The sequence below is a fragment of the Microchirus variegatus genome, assembly GCF_963457635.1.
Source record: "Microchirus variegatus genome assembly, chromosome: 15".
Lineage (NCBI taxonomy): Eukaryota > Metazoa > Chordata > Actinopteri > Pleuronectiformes > Soleidae > Microchirus > Microchirus variegatus.
The window spans coordinates 9,442,975-9,459,329 of record NC_139816.1 but is presented as its reverse complement, the minus strand read 5'-3'; the positions used below and the strand labels follow the sequence as shown (position 1 = coordinate 9,459,329).

Here is a 16,355-nt window from a genome sequence, read left to right as displayed (position 1 = left end):
TTGCTGAAAATGGGCCTCTATACACCTATATACATATTCCATTAAAAACCAGATGTTTGCAGCTAGAATAGTTACTTTAATTCTGATTAATTTAATGTTATATTCATTGAAAAAAAAGTGCTTTTCCTTCAAAAATAAGGACATTTCTAAGTGACCCCAAACTTTTGAATGGTAGTGTATGTGTAGCAAAATGTTTGGAGCTTACTTTGTATTTGGAGATCCACGACTGCAGCCAACACTCTGCTCTGTCATGGAGGCGTTTCCACGTGTCAGCCTGGTCCTTCAGCTCCGAGTCCCAGGTGTCCAACTCAGGCCAAAGCCACTGCTCTGCCTCGTCTACACCTAATGCATTCAGCACGCACACCACAGTTTCCCTAATGAAACATCAACACCATTATCAAAAACAACCACTCATTTCAGGAAGTTTAAATGAGACCGCGATCGACTCACCAGAGATCGAGAGATTTAAAGGCGAGTAGAGTGAGGAGGTTTTTTACAGTTTCATAACTGACGGATTTCAGACGCACCAGCAGATTCAACATTTCCACCAGCACCGTCTTCTCCAAACGTGACTGAAACAAAGAAATGAAATATTCATGATGTCATAATGATCATTCATAAAGCACTTCTTAAAAAGCAGTGATCATCTGGATTCCTGGACGTATGGGGGTTAGGGTTACCATGTGTGGTCTCACAAATGTAGGCACCAAGTCAACGAGGCCGTGGTAAAGCTCGTCTGTGTTGCGGAGGAGTCTCTGACCATGCAGAGTTTGCAGAGCAGCAAAGATCTGCAGTTTGGATGAATCGCTGCAGGCGGTGAGGCAGCTCAGCAGCTGTAAGGAGAAATCTTCAGGAGACAGGGAACTCAGGAGACTCTGCACACAAAACACACAAAAACCTGTCAAAACCAAAACCTCAAACATTATCTTTTTTAACAAGTTACTGGTAAGACGACTCGACTTTGTAATGACCTACCTGACGAACCAAGACTCTTATTATTAACATAATTTCCTTTATTTAACCAGGAAATTCTCACTGAGATTAAACATTTCTTTAACAAGAGGGTCTTGCACATTTAACAGGGTTAAAGAGAAAATGACTGAGACATAAGGTATCATAATATTAATTAAATATTGACAAAAAGAATGATAACATGTCAAAAGATACACCATGAAATTCACAGAACTCAATGATAAACAGGCATATTTTTAAATTATTCCAAGCTGATGGTGCTGGATATTCCAATTTTTAAAATGGTTTTGTGATTTTGCTCTTCCTTCGTCTTTGTAGAGCGGTGTTTTTAAAAGCGCTAAAATAAAAATAATAACATGACTCATTATTACCGTTTTGTCAGGGAACAAGTCTCTGAACCAGCCTGAATCTGCAAACTGCTTGAGGAACGCTGGCACTTCCTCCACTCGTCGAGGAGGCAGCGGTGTCAGAGTCCTTGGAGGAGGAGGAGGACGAGGGCGAGATGGAGGAGAAGGTGGAGCAGGGGGAGTTTTGGGTTTGGGTCGCTCTACTGGAGGAGGAACGATCTCTGGAGGCTGTACAGGGACACAAGAGTGTTACAGTTCTTGTGTTGTGTTCTTGTGTCTCCTGTCAAATGTTCATACCTCCTCAGTCTTGGGTACGGCTCTCTCAACAGGCCGTGGCTTAACTTTGATCTGGGTTTCAGGTTTAGAGATCGGTGCTGCAGTCTTTTTCTCCTGCTGCTGCACAGTGAGAAAAAAAAATTGCTTCCTTGGACGATAAAATACTGCACGTCAGTAAGATAAACCTTCAAAAACATAAAATGTGAACAGTTTATACCTTCTTTTTCTTCACAACCACAGGAAGGTTCACTTTAGGTTCAGGGCGGACGTCCTCTTTTAAGGGAGGCAGGTTACTTGGCTCATTGTCATTCGGTTCATGATGATATGAAAATGTATTCGAGTCAAATCTGTCCTCCAAGTAAAGCTGAAGACATAATGTATGAAGAACCAAATAAAAGGCACAAAATGTTCATGGAATGTAAACGGCAATGACGAATCCGATTTGACAAACATCAGAAGAAGCAGGGGAGTTCAGGAGAAGTTCCTACCTTATTATTTGGGGGCAGGCCGTATATTATATTCATGTAGCGATCAAAAGCTTCTTTCTTGGTTTGCTTCGTGCTGGGAGGCTTCTCTTTTCTGCACTTGACTGTGCCTTGAACGAGGGCGGATAGGTCAGCCCAGTGCTCCTGGCAGACAGACAAATATGAATAAAAGAAGCATGTTTGCCATGAGACAAGATGAGGGGAGATGAGTGAAAACATGCTGCTTTTGCCTGAAGAGCTAAATCAAGAGCGTATGAAACATTTAAGACAGAAAGTCTATGAATATTAAATCTACACAAACTTTTGTCAAATTATTGCAAAGGCAAGAGAGCTAAGGTTTCTAAAAACAGATCAGTAACTTGTCGCAGCCTACCTTGTTTGCAGCTTGATTCACATTATCCTCAAATAACATCTGCTTTTCAGGTGTCTTCACACTTGAGGTCTCAGTCTTTGGAGACAGCAGATTCAGGCTGGGACTTGGGAAAACCACTGTTTTTGTTGTTGTTGTTGTTGTTGTGCTCCCCTCACTTAAGGCTACCATCTTCACAGATGCTGCATCCGATTTCCTTTTAGATAATTGACATTTAAAGGATTCTCGAGAAAAATACATAAACAATATATATATTTTTAATGTAATTTTCTCGAGAATCTTTGAAATGTTAATTAACATTTTGGTTATTTAGAAGAAAAAAAACAAATCCTGCTAGGAACCAGGAACATTTGCAACTTACATTTGTTCCTGCTCGAAACAAATGTTCCAAGCACGTCAAACCACCTGGAATCACCATTTAATTAGATTTTTGTCATTCTAATCAAGTGGAAACATATTTTCTTCCATTACCAGCATTATATTTTCCACTTTATTGAGATAAAAATAGTAATATATTTTATATATATATATATATATAATTGTATATATACAAGCCACTGCTCGTTAATTGAGAAAAAAAAACCGTCACGGCTGATTAAAAATCACTCGACATGATTTAAAACACGGAATTAGCTTAAACATTGACGAAACTAAAACTTTAATGTTGTGTTTACCTTCCAATGAGTAGTATCTTTGTGTCCCGGACGAAGCTTTATTAGCAAATAATTAACTAAAAAGTAAAAGTTGAGTTTTTTTTTCCTTTTTCGGTGGTGATTCTTCCGCTGAAGAAATCAGTCCCTGTTGCTAAGCAACGAGTCGCGGCCGCACCGCTATGACTTCAACTACGCACACAAAATAGATCCTCAGAAAGAAGTAGTTCCTTAGAAAACTGGTTATGCTCGTTATATTTTCAACTATTACTCATTAAGTTAAGATATTTTGTGGGAGGGAATTCCAATTAATATTAAATTGTAACTAATATTTATTACAAACTTTTCTGAATAATTCCACTGCTCTGTGGTCTGTAATTATCATGTTTTTATGCCAAATACTCCTTTACAAAAACAACTGGACAAACGGAATTATTTAAAAATGTAATTTTAACAACCAACATAAGTAAAACATTGAGTAAATAAATATTTATTTTTTAGATTTCGATCGTTTAGATAACAAATAAAAACAACTTCAAACATACAATATATTCTTGGTTTATTGTACAAATATTAAAATGTGTTACAAACCACCATACAAATCTTTCATATTAGTCAAAAAGTATTTATATTTACATCAACAAAAAGATTTACATTCTATAAATCCTATGATGTTTACAAGATTGTGGAAGATCTTTGGTGTGAAGTCACAAAAAAACCATGATATGTCCTAAACTAAAGTGACACTAGCATATTATAATTTGATCTTCAGGCTGTTCAGAGAGCTTCAGTCATCATCCTCTCCAGCTTCTCCTCTTCTGCACACGAGGACACGGTAAAATCTCTAGTGAAATAATGCATCTCTATATTTCCCGACCCGTGTACAAGAGCGATTCCTGAATATGTGTTTTGTTTTCCCGAGTCTCCGAACACAGTCATGGCTGTCAACCTGCAAACAGACAGCACACGTATATTAAAACATATTAAAAACACAAATGACTCTGACATGAATCCCTCCTGCGTCCGGTGTCACCTGTCCGCAGAAATCCTCTCGGTGATCACAGGCTTTGTGTCGTTTCTCAGCAGGTCCCATATGTGGAGGTTAGACGCTGCGTCGAGCACGCAGAAGACCGTCGGCCGGGTCTGAGCCCACTGCAGTGAAACCACACGTTCACCCGCTGTGCTGTGGCTCCACTCGGCCACAGGCTGCTCACGGCTGACCGCGTGCAGCCTGATGCAGCCGTCCCCACAACCCACCTGGAAAAAAAGGCAACAAAGGATGAGTGTACTGTGCATACATATTTATAAGACCATAGCAGTGTTTTTGAAGCGTTTTGGGCCTTTAAGGTATTGCAGAACTAAATGATTTCTCCCCTTTGCCAAATTTGTGAAAAGAAACCACAAAAGTGGAAGACAAGGCAAAGGAAGGAGAAGAAAAGGGACAGAAATGCAAGTTTAACTACCATAAGACACCATTTTAATCATATGTGTGTGTTTGTAAATGTAAAAATTCACAACTATAAAGTTGTAATATGTCTTTATAAGTGTAATTCATCCATGCTACTTCTTCTACTATGATACGCAAGGAAAAAGGTGTATTTTATCATGTTGTAGTGTCCTTATTTATGTATATTTTGTATGGTTTCTTGTCATATGCATACTTCTTTTTTATTATTTCAATTGTTTAGGTGTTCCATATTTGACCTTACTAGTGTTTGTCCTTTGTTTAATGCCCATTTTTGTCTTACATGACACCAAAGAGCATTGGTCCAAGTCCTTCGTCCACACAGACTGTAAACACAAACTTTTACTTTTGGTTTACCCATAAACACAACCTAGGTCTTAGATGATGTAAAATTATTCACTGGTAATAGGGAGAAAATATTTGTCTGTTAACGTGAATGTTCTTGCTAAAAGAAAAATGTGGTGCCTTGAAAAAGGTCGGTAGATACTGTGAGTCTTCAGCTTTGTTTACTTTATACAGGATTCAAATTCAAGGACTTTTCAAGGGCCAAATTCAAGGATTGGAGGTGGCGGTGGGAGACATTTACCTAAATATCAACTTCACTTCTTTCTTGCACAAACTTCAAGCACTTTCAATGACCCATGTATATTTGGGGTGATTTTCAAAAACTTTCAAGGGCCTTGACTTTTCTTTTCAAGGTTTCAAGGACCCATGGGAACTGTGTGTTTGTATCTGTTTGTTGACTTTACTAACAAATCGGATTCACACAACTTACAATTAGCAAGATAATTTAACATTAATTCATGTTTTATGGTTACTGGAGGCTATTAGAACAATTATTTTTATTACTATATAAATAAACTTTATTCAAAAACTATACTCTCACCAAAAACAGATTTTGTCTGAAGGGGGAAAAGTGGATCACGCTGACATCCACAGGTCGGACTCCGGCCTCCTGAAACCTGTAAAACTTTGGCGGTGCCTTCAAACCGTGACTTGTTCCATGTCGCACGAGACCCTGGGACAGAAATGACACAAGAACAACGTCACATTATTATTATTATTATTATTATTAATGAATAGTTATAGTGTATATTTCGAAATGTATTGCTCACCATATTTGTGCCGATAAAGAAATGATTGGAGTCAGAGGGAAGAAACTTTAAATGAAGACTCTGTAATGACCCGATTTTCACTGCGTCTCTTGATGAAACCCTGAGAGCCAGACGGAGCCAGCAAGGGGGGGAAGAAAGGATAAAACCAGAGGTCAAAGGTTACAGCATTCCCATCCAAAAACAAACTGAAATATGACACTGCGAGCATCATATTCTCACAGCACAGATATGACCACTCCATCTAACGTGGAGGTGACAAAAACAACAAACAAGTTCACATGACCACGGCAGAGCAGCTGTGCTCCACCGGGAAAAGATATTGTCGGGTATTTTGAGCTGTGGTGCCTGGCAGTGACGAACGCATCAGAAGAAGCTATTTATCAATCTCACCTCTCAGCAGTGTGCAGGGTGGAGCTGTGAAGCAGCTTTACTTTGCCCCCAGGTCTGAGTCCTGGAAGAGGAGAAGGAGACATAATGTCACATACGTGTGATGGACGAGTACGTGCATGGAAAAACAACACACAAACAACATGCTTTAACATGTGACTGACTGTGTTACCCAGGTCTGTTGAAGAGCCTGCCTCGCTGGCTTTTGGGAGTTCCACTACCACCTGCAGGACAGAAAAATCAAACAAATCCATGAAGGTAAATCTTAAATGAAAAGGTCAACGTGCCATTTTCAGCTTCAGTTATTGAAATAAACACAGACAGTGTCAGAGGAAACATGGATTCTGTCATTTCCTTTATTCTTGGTCTTACTTTTATTGCTTTGAGTAAAAAGGTTGTTGTGGGTTTGTTTGAGAGACTGAAACTAGTTTCTTGAATCTTGGTGTGAGGGTGAAGTATCACCCCAATAAAGAACCCATTAAAGTTGGGAGCAGATCAGATTCAGTGACTGGATGCAGGACTTTATTTTGGTTTTCCAAGCCACATTTTTTCATCATTTTCATGAATTTATCAAGATAATGCAGACATAATTGTGGAGTAAATCAGACAAAAAAAGTGCTGATATGTAAGAAGTGGTCACATTTGGTGCAAATCTGGATAACAAGCATTTTAAGCACTTTATTGTTTAAGATTAAATCATGATAAAAGGTTTGGGACTGTAATTGTATAAAGTAAATGTGGAGGCAGTAGCTTTTAGCTGTTCCAATTCTGAGACAATAGAGATTGAAGATCTGTGAACGAGTAAGATAATAAAATCCTCAGAGACAGTTTAAATCAACAATGATGTGTGTATCACGTCAGTTTACATTTGAGTTTTTCACTAATCATTCATCAAAAAATTGTTTTTCCTAAGTACTTGTCCCCTTTAGCTCAGTCAGGATGCTTGCATCCGTTTCACTCCACTCCAGGTTTTCCCCATTAACTCAATTCTGCCAGTCTTGAAAAATCTCTGTCTACAACCTACCCAGAAATTCAAAACCCCACTTTCATCCAGAGAAGCCAACTGGAATGATAATCCTGACGACTCTGGATGAAGAAACAGACAAAAAATTAAAACGTAAGGCCAACTTTCAACGACAAAAACACAAAAAAAACACACACAAGATCTCAAATGAATGTGTTAACCATTTCTTAACCATACCTTCCTCAGATGCCAACAGCGGGATCTCTGGCCTCAGCCCCCCATCAGCTGCAGTGGAGGGCACGACTTCTACAGACGACACGGATGAGAAATGTCCCGAGCTGGCCATCACTGCATCTGTGTGGACAAAAAAGAGTGAATCAGCACACACTGTATCATTACTGCTGTTATATAAGATAATAAGTCCTGAGTTACTGTGCATTCCTGCAGTACGACAAGTGAAACACAACAACAAAGACGGCTGAAAGCAAGAACAAAGGGATTTATGTATTCATTATGGCGAGGTTGACGCAGCATCCCTACCAGTGGAGAAGGTGGGCTGTCTGAAGGTCCATTCGTCTTCCCCTATCTTCAGGCAGTAGTGGTTAGCAGCGAGTTCCCTCAGGTCCCACAAAACCACAGAGCCCACCGATGTACCTGCAAAGACCAATGTGGCCTTTCCAGGGCTGAAACAGCAACACTGCACCTGGAACAGAGGGATTCAAAGAGGTTACACTGTTTTTACTGACATCCACTGGATTTCTTTTGAATATTTATATAGAATAGAATAGAATAATAAGTCAACAGTCATAAATAATACATGTAAGATTAAATGCACAACTGTATATGTGCTCATTGTGTAAGAATTAGTGGCATCTCCTGGTTAAACTGGAGAGTGCACCAAATGGACGACACTCCTTTTCCCAAGTGCATTAGTGAACTATGTTAGTATTACAGACTTATTCTAAGGCAACAAAACAGTTTTTAAAATTATTTTTAAAGCAATTAGAAAATTATACAAGCACATTAATGCGATGACTCAAACTAAATGTCACACACGGGGCCTTTAAAAGTCTCTACAGTGGTGTAAAAGTAGGTTTAAAAGTTGATTGTAACTTTAATTATTAGAAACAATTCTGCAATATACGAAAATAACACCTCAGATTCATAGACCAGGATCCTCTGCGGCCGAGATGGCTCCCAAATGTTCCAGATGCAGATGATCGTGCAGCTGTCGAGACGCACGGCGCTCGGCGTGGTCGTAGGCGCGTGGACAGACATCATGGTGTGGCTCTGGACTTGAGAGAAATGCACCAGGCTGATATGGCGACCTGGGATCAACAACAGGAAGGAAGGTTAGTAACCTGGTTAGTACTGCTGCGCATAAAACCGCAAGGTAAAAATGCTTTGTCACGTGTACCGCAAAGAAAAGACAGCTGCGTGTTGAGCTGAGAACTTCCATCGCTGAAAGAAAGCGTATCTGTTTGATTCCTCAGCTTCCTCAGGGATTTCCTCTCAGCTTGATTCTCTTCTAGCAGGACGACCATGACCTGAATTCAATCGCAACATAAAACAGGATTTAGTAAATTGCACTAGACAAAAAAATGTTGTGAGTACAGAAACTATAGATGACCTGTGAGGCTGAGAGCAGAAACGATGCCAGACGCTGGGAATCAAAGTTGATTTCGTTCATGTTTTTATCCCGTGCTTCCTGAGAAAGGTTTGGATCTGTAAAAATCATGGTAAACATCGTTAATATGTAAATGCGGTGTTCATGAGAGAATAACACTGATGTTTCCTCACCGCCACAGGATCCGCTGTACTCCGGAGGATGCTGTGTCCACTTCTCACACACCTCTATCTCCTCCGTCTGAACGTCTCGATCTGCGTTGTCCTCATTACACTGAACATACGCCTGCGAGAGAAAACAAATGTTTTACCTCTGTTATAACCTGTAGATACACTACCATTCATAGTTTGGGGTCACCTATACAATTCTTTTGGTGTTTTCCATTAAAAGTCACACTTTTATTCATCAAAAGAGTTGCAAAATTAATAGAAAATATAGCCAAGACATTGACAAGATTAGAAATAATGATTTTTATTCAAAATCAGGAAAGAGCAAAACTGTTTTCAGCTGTGCTAACATCATTGCACAACAAACACAATGTACCATTAGAACACTGGAAATGGGCCTCTATACACCTATGTACATATTCCATTAAAAACCAGATGTTTGCAGATAGAATAGTCGTTTACCACATTAACAAGGTATAGAGTGTATTTCTGATTCATTTAATGTTATATTCATTGAAAAAAAGTGCTTTTCCTTCAAAAAAATAAGGACATTTCTAAGTGACCCCAAATTTTTGAACAGGAGTGTATCTGTTTGAGGAAAGGCAGAAACAGCTCCACGACATACGGACCTGTTTGGTGTTTGCGTTTCCAAACGTCCTAATGTACATATCATATTCATTCACAGGAGGGAGATCCAACAGGGAGGCCGTCATGGAGAAGTCCAGGTCGATCAATCGAAGCAGCTCTGTGCTGCGTTTCCTGCAGAGAGAAATAGAAGAAAAAAAAAATATTCTGTGCTGTGGGCTTAGACAAATAAATGTGTATAGTATTGATTCCTGCAGAGGACTCCGGCACAATTCCAATGAGCCAGTTTCCATTCAACGTGTTCTCAATGAAGTTTACTTCTGTTTCGTCGCAACTTTCTTGCTGACTTCACGTTGTTTTGCAGCTACAAAGTCGATAAACCTCCCGCGCTGAGAGGCTCGACTCTGGCTCCTTTCAGACCCTGTAAAATGAGCAGCAAGAGAAGATTGAATTGTTCTTAATTTTGGAACAAATTCATCAGTTTTGAGTGTGATCTGATTAGACATAAAGAAAAAATACCTTTAGACAATTTAGGAGTGTCTTCCTCTCCTCTCTGAACTGTTCCAACTCTCTCATTCTCTTCGTTCATTGCTCTCCGAATCGCTTCGATCTCTTTCCTCTTTTGTGCCGTAAGTTCGTCTTTTCCTTCTTCTTTTTCTTCCACTTGTGGAAACTCTGGCTCCTTCTCGTCCTCACCTTCGCTCGGATCGATGTCCTCAAAATCTTCCTCGTAGTCCTTTGAAGAGGGAAACAAACATCAATCTCTCCTCACGTACAGAACGTTTACTGCAATTTCTCACAAAAAAGATGCTGTAAGATAAGATAAGATAAGATAAGATAAGATAAAGATAATCCTTTATTAGTCACACAATGGGGAAAGTCATGGTGTCATAGCAGCAAAGACAGTAAAGGTAATAATACATGTACAATATTGAAGATATTGACTATTAAGATTATAAAAATAGAATACACACTACACAGTATAGATTAAGTAACCACAATATATATATATATAGTATAAGATTAATAGTATATACAGTATACAGTGTAAACCTGGATTATACGATTATACGAAGTTCACATCTTAAAGAATAAAATGGACACACTTGTTAAAAGCTCTGAATACTTACCAGTTTCTTTGAGTGTAAATCGAATACAGCATGCAAAATCAACACAAAAACAATATAACAAATTATAAGAAGAATAACAAATAAATAAAAAACCTTTAAATTCTATAATTAGAGAACAATTAAATGTTTTGTTTTTACCTCAAAATCATCTTCATACTCCTGCTCAGCCAAATCTTCATCATTGACAACCTGAGAGTGTGATAAATACAGCAAAAATAAATACATCAATTAGTTACACTACACAAATATTAAGAGTAAAGCACACAACAACTCCCTGAAGTTGAAGCTGAAATTGGGAAAGAAGCTTTGAGTGCAGTTACAGAGTACAGACAGTAGGTGGCTCCCACACCAAACAGACACACAGATTCCCCCCATGTGAGGGCAGCCAGAATTGTATATAAAAGTGTTTAGCTCTGAATAAGATGCTGCAGTATGAGGTCATTTTGATTTAATGCGAGCAAAGCAAAGCAGCTGAGAAATGGAGGGCCACTGCTGTACACTTGCACATAATTACTACAGTTGGCCAGTTACCAATGAAATAAGCAAACTACATCACCACAGTTAAGAATATACCCTATAAATACAAGAGTGTAAGCAGGGGGAAACAAAGTGAGCTGCTCACAGGTTCTTCTGTGTCTCCTACATCTTTCACAATAGATGTTTGGTGCTCAGACACCATCTCAAATTCCTGGATTACAAATGTGACAAGAAGGAGGATAAAAAAATGTATGTGATAATAGAGCAATGTTATGACGGATAAACAGGAAATATATGGGTTGACTAACCTGTGTTTTTACTGTATTAGTCTCATGCCTTTGACTTTTCTCAGAGGTTTCTTTCTTGCTCCTATCTTTGTGAATTCTGCCAGCATCCTCCTCCTCCTCCCTGTGTCGTCGCTCCCTGTGTTTTTTCTCCACATCGTCTTCCTCTCTGTGTCGTCTTTCTTTGTGTTTTTCCCCCCGTTCTTGCTGCTGTTGTTGTTGTTCCCCGTCTCCTCGATGGTGCCTTTCCTCTTCAGCTGGCCTTTTTGAGTCTCTGTGCCGTCTGGGTTCAGCGTCATGCTTCTGCCTTTGGTCCTGGAGAGCAGGAAGAACAATGTAACTGTGGGATTTTGACAGAAAAACCTGTACAGAGCCAATGTGGATCCATATGTATAATAATGAAGTATATAGTATTATAGTAATTACATCATGTCCTCTCTCTTTGTGTCTTCTTTCTCTGTCCTCTTTATGTCCCTTATGTTCCTCTCTGTGCTCTAAAACCAGAAAAAGACAATTATCGATCCCATATTGTTAATCTTGTAAATGTGAGTGAACATCCACGTAAGTGTTTTACATTTACCTCTCTCCCCTTTGTGTCTTTCTCGTCTTTCTTTGTCACGTTCGTCTTTGGGTCGCTCTCTCTCCCGATCTCTTCCTCCATCTCCACTCTCCTCGTGTCTCCTTTTCTCCCTGTGCTCTCCATCTTGTCCTTCCCTCCTTCGATCCTTGTCTCTCTCCTCTCTTCTTCTTTCCTTGTCTCTCTCTTCCCTCCTTTTGTCCCTCTCCTCTCCGTCTCTGTCCCTTACCCTGTCTCTCTCCTTATCTCTGTGTCTTTCCTTGTCTCTGTCTCGTTCACGCTTGTCCTCTCTGTCCCTCTTTCTCACATCATCTACTGGCCTGTCTCTTTCCTTCCTCCTCTCCTCGTCTCTTCTATCCCTGTCCTTGTCACTTCTCCTGTCCCGTGAGTCCTCTTTTGGCTTGGCGTATCCATCTTTTCCTTCATCGTGTCTTCTCTCTTTTGTACTTCCCCTCTCTTTCTGCTCGTCTCTCTCTCGTCTGGACTCCTTCTCTGGGTCCCTGCGGCGTCTCTCCACAGATTCGCCACCACGGTGCTTCCTCTCATTGTCGCTTCTCCTCCTGATATATTCACCTCCTGGTCTTTCATCCTAGGAAAATAAAGAAATAAAACAAGAGGAATGCAAGTTTGCCATTGAGAAATAGTTCTAACTCTCAAACGCTTAGCTCTGTGGTATTATTTTAAGATAAAAGAAGAAACAGACGAGAGTTATTTTGAAAAAAAAAACCTGCCTCCAACTGATATTGGTATCTGAAAATGATCAAGCCTGGGATACTGGTCTTGGTATCAGGCATGAAAAAGGTATACATCCACTCCTATTATAAATTGTGCTTGACTAAAACACAAATAATTCCTTTTCATGATAATATATCAAGGAAAACACACAGAAAAACACTGCACATTGTGTAGCACTATTCCCTCTCTGGAAACTTGGCACTTGTTGTTTGTAGTACTGTATGTTTGTCTAAAATTGCCTATTACAGTTGTATATCAGTACACTGTTGTCTGATATTGACTGTATTTATTTAGTTTTACATCACTGAATGCAAATGTATGCTTGTGATTATTCATAACTCATCAATCTCTAGTGAAGTTTGCTGTGTAGGTAACAAATAAAACGTTGCTACTCAGCAGCCATAATATACTATGTACGATCTGTAATCTCAATCTCTCAACAACACAGTCTCAAACACTCACCCGTAAGTGTCTTTTCAGCTCAGCTGGTCTCCATGTGTCCTCCATAGATAGTTTCTAAAGAAGAACATTATCTTTCACTTACAGACAAATGTCAGAAACAGGGATTTTAAACGACACAAACAACCACACAATTCGTAACCATACGAAACAGAACGATAGCGTTTTTGCTAGCAGTGACTTTCAGCGACAGAAAACACAATTCCCGGTCGTTAAAGTTTAAATTAAAAATACGGCGCTCACCTTGTCACTGTGCATGTTCTCATTGGTGTGTTTTTTACGCCGCTGGAGTTGATCAATCGTTGAAAACTAGCTCATATTTTTGTAATGACGCCGCCATGATGGTGAACATCCACCGCGCATGCGCAGTCTGCTGAAACCAAGGGTATCGCGTCCGTCACTTCAGCCTGACAACAGGATTGCTAATCAAGAGCAGAGCAATCGCTCGAATCAACACCCAGTTGCCATGGCAGTGTGATTTTGTTTTTTAACAGAACCCTGTTTAAAATAGCTGGGGTTTTATACATATATATCGACTGTGACATTTGAAAATCTCTGTTTCCCACATTTGTGCTGAGGTTCATGTGTACAATAGAGAAAGTATTTAGAAGAGATTGAGTGATTTATCTGTGCTCGTCCTTTCTAATAAACATATGCTGTAGGTCAGGGGGGGGTCAAACACAAATGACATAGAGGCTAATATAATAAAAAACATCAAACAATGTAAAGAAAAAACTTGATATCTATAGATATAACCCAGATATATATAGATATAATAATATAATATAAAACATATAAATACATAAAACAACAGAATGTCATGAGCAAGATAACTTTTAATTTTTTCATTATTTTATCATGTATCCATGAGCTGCTTTACCACAAATAACCAGCAGATGGCGGTGTTTGTTGTCTGTTGCTGTAGTGGCTCGAGCGCACAGCTTCAGAGCGCCTGTGCGTCTTCTTTGGCTCATTCCTTCGCTGTGTGGTGGCAGAGAGGCGGTGAACTGGACCGGACTGGCTCGCAACACTTAACACTTAAGACATTTAAAGGGATGCCGTTATTAGACCTAAGCGTTTACTGAATTAAAGTCAATGTCAGTGATTCGTCCGCTTACAATGGGCTGGTGTGCTGCAGGTGAGCCAACGTGAGAGCAGCCTCCGCGATCAGAGGAACCACGAGACCCGAACGCGCATTTTGGACAGTTTTTGGAGGGGAAGGGGACTCCGGGGACACACGGACATGTCCGGAGACAAAATGAAAACCGTGAAAGGAACCCATCATTCACACAACGCTTCGCCGAAAGAGAACGGACACCAGGCGCCGAGTCCGGTTCACCCCAACAACGACAGCTCGACCCATCTGTCAGCGGCGAGCAGAGCCGAGGATCCGGCGGTGACCTCCACCGGCGAGCTGACCCACACCTGGGTGCACTTCGCCAAAACCTTTGTCCTCATTTTCCCCATTTACGCACTGGGTTATTTCGAGTTCAGCTTCAGCTGGCTGTTGATCGGACTCGTTGTGTTTTTCTGGTGGAGGAGGAACACGGGAGGGAAGCACAGCCGCCTGAGCAGAGCGCTGGCTTTCTTTGAGCACGAGGAGACAAGTGTGAAGCACAGCCTCACCACCTCTGATTTACCACCATGGGTGAGTAAGTGTGTCCAAGTGTTCGTGTCACCATGTGTGAGGTCTTATTATGCGTAAAAAAAAAAGAAGCAGTTACTTGTGAGTTTCACAATTAGCTGTCAAGATGATGATGATGATGAGGAGGAGCAGAGGAGGAGGAGTAGTGGAGCTGTAAAGCCGTGATGGAGCAGCTGTTCCTCCCTGCAGTGACATTACACTGAGCCCCCAGTCTAAATACAGCAGGGCACAATGGTAAACCAGACACCACACTGGAAAGGAAACATGTCCACAGGCTCCCTGTTATTTTGGGATTCACTCTGCTATGTCTCCTGTAGTTAACTCACTCTGATTGCTGTCACACTATCTGGGCAAAAGAAATGACCAGATAACAATGGTTGTTCTTGACATTTCCTATAGATTATTAGTTTGGATTTAGCTTGGAATCAGACTTTATTATAGGCTCATAGTCCACTACACACAATACGTAATAATACAGTATCTTAAAAGCCATTAAAAGAAAAAACAATTAAGTAGGGTTCTGTACCAGTGACTCCACAGCTGGTATTAAGTGATACTGTTAACTGATGCTCCTTAAAACTGCTTGAAGATTATTACCTCAACACGCCATAAACAATTCACTCAGGTCTCTTCAGTATGATTCACCGAGCATCATTAAACACCACCTATAGTCTCTGCACGGTTGTTTATGTTGTTGGGAGAATCCTAAATGGATTGGTGGAGGGGGGAAATAAGTTTAGAATGTCACTCAAGAAACTTGAGAACATGCTGTGTAGCTTGCCAACATACAGTCTAAGGGATTTATTTGGAAGGGTATTAATCAAAATCGCTAATTTGTTAAAGCCAAAATGTGTGTCAAAATATCATTTTTCGATGAATTATTGTCACATCTTACCCTACAGCAGGGTTGTCAAACTCAAGATGTGCCAGATGCAACGGTCATACAGAATAAATGTAAACAAATATAATGTAAAATAAAGGTAACTACTCCGTAACTTGATTGCTAAATAACTTTCTGTATTGATTACTTATTCAAGTTACAAATATGTTACATTATTATAGATGCAACCCGGTCCACGATGGTGTTTCTTGACAAACGAACAGTTTTAAAAGTCTGTATCTGGTCGGTGCAGACTTGCTCACACACCTTCAGCATGCACTGCTTCAAAAACACACCCTGATTTCTTCAGCGACAATAAAACTAGCTTTCACTGCCTCATCGATTTCGGGTCATGGCTTTTGTGAACACATTGTGTATAAAATGATACACTGTGATGCGGTCACTTTGCGGGGTAACGCAACCGCCATGCATTGTGGGAAATGTAGTTTTATGGTCAACGCCTCGCCTTAAAGCAGCATAGACCTATTTTAACACAGATTTTTAAGACCAATTATTCACTTGCGGGCCACATAAAATGACCTGGCGGGCCACATCTGGCCCCCTGGCCTTGAGTTTGACACACTGACGGGTAACCTCTTTGTTTCTCACAGATCTGCACCCATACCATGCAGTAATAATTTCAAATATGATTTTTGAATGAGAATTGAATATCGTGAATCTTATCGCGATCGCAATTGCTGTCAAAATATTACTAATATACACCTGCCAGAGTGTGTGTGTGTGTTGTGTTTTGAGGT

At 40.1% G+C, this 16,355-nt stretch overlaps 2 protein-coding genes across 2 annotated transcripts in view; one reads left to right on the top strand and one right to left on the bottom strand.

Annotated features, from left to right (window-relative positions):
• Window positions 1-3,877: 3,877 nt before the first annotated feature.
• Window positions 3,878-13,419, bottom strand: dync2i1 (dynein 2 intermediate chain 1; the record flags this gene model as incomplete). The annotated part of the gene is made up of 23 exons (XM_083901518.1): window positions 13,316-13,419; window positions 13,076-13,129; window positions 11,882-12,467; window positions 11,728-11,795; window positions 11,326-11,616; window positions 11,163-11,228; window positions 10,679-10,729; window positions 9,930-10,146; window positions 9,729-9,831; window positions 9,455-9,584; window positions 8,832-8,943; window positions 8,662-8,756; window positions 8,449-8,578; window positions 8,187-8,359; window positions 7,572-7,734; window positions 7,269-7,385; window positions 7,092-7,153; window positions 6,240-6,291; window positions 6,071-6,131; window positions 5,681-5,780; window positions 5,452-5,583; window positions 4,134-4,357; window positions 3,878-4,049 (listed from the first exon to the last, which is right to left on the bottom strand). The coding sequence occupies exons 1-23, from the start codon at window positions 13,328-13,330 to the stop codon at window positions 3,878-3,880; spliced, it is 3,174 nt and encodes a 1,057-aa protein (XP_083757644.1). The 5' UTR covers window positions 13,331-13,419.
• An 896-nt stretch (window positions 13,420-14,315) lies between these two features.
• Window positions 14,316-16,355, top strand: part of esyt2b (extended synaptotagmin-like protein 2b) — a gene marked incomplete at its 5' end in the record, with an annotated part of 34,266 nt that continues 32,226 nt past the window's right edge. Inside the window, one exon of the mRNA XM_083901517.1 lies at window positions 14,316-14,720. Within this exon, the coding sequence (XP_083757643.1) occupies window positions 14,316-14,720 (405 nt within the window). The remainder of the gene's footprint in view (window positions 14,721-16,355) is intronic.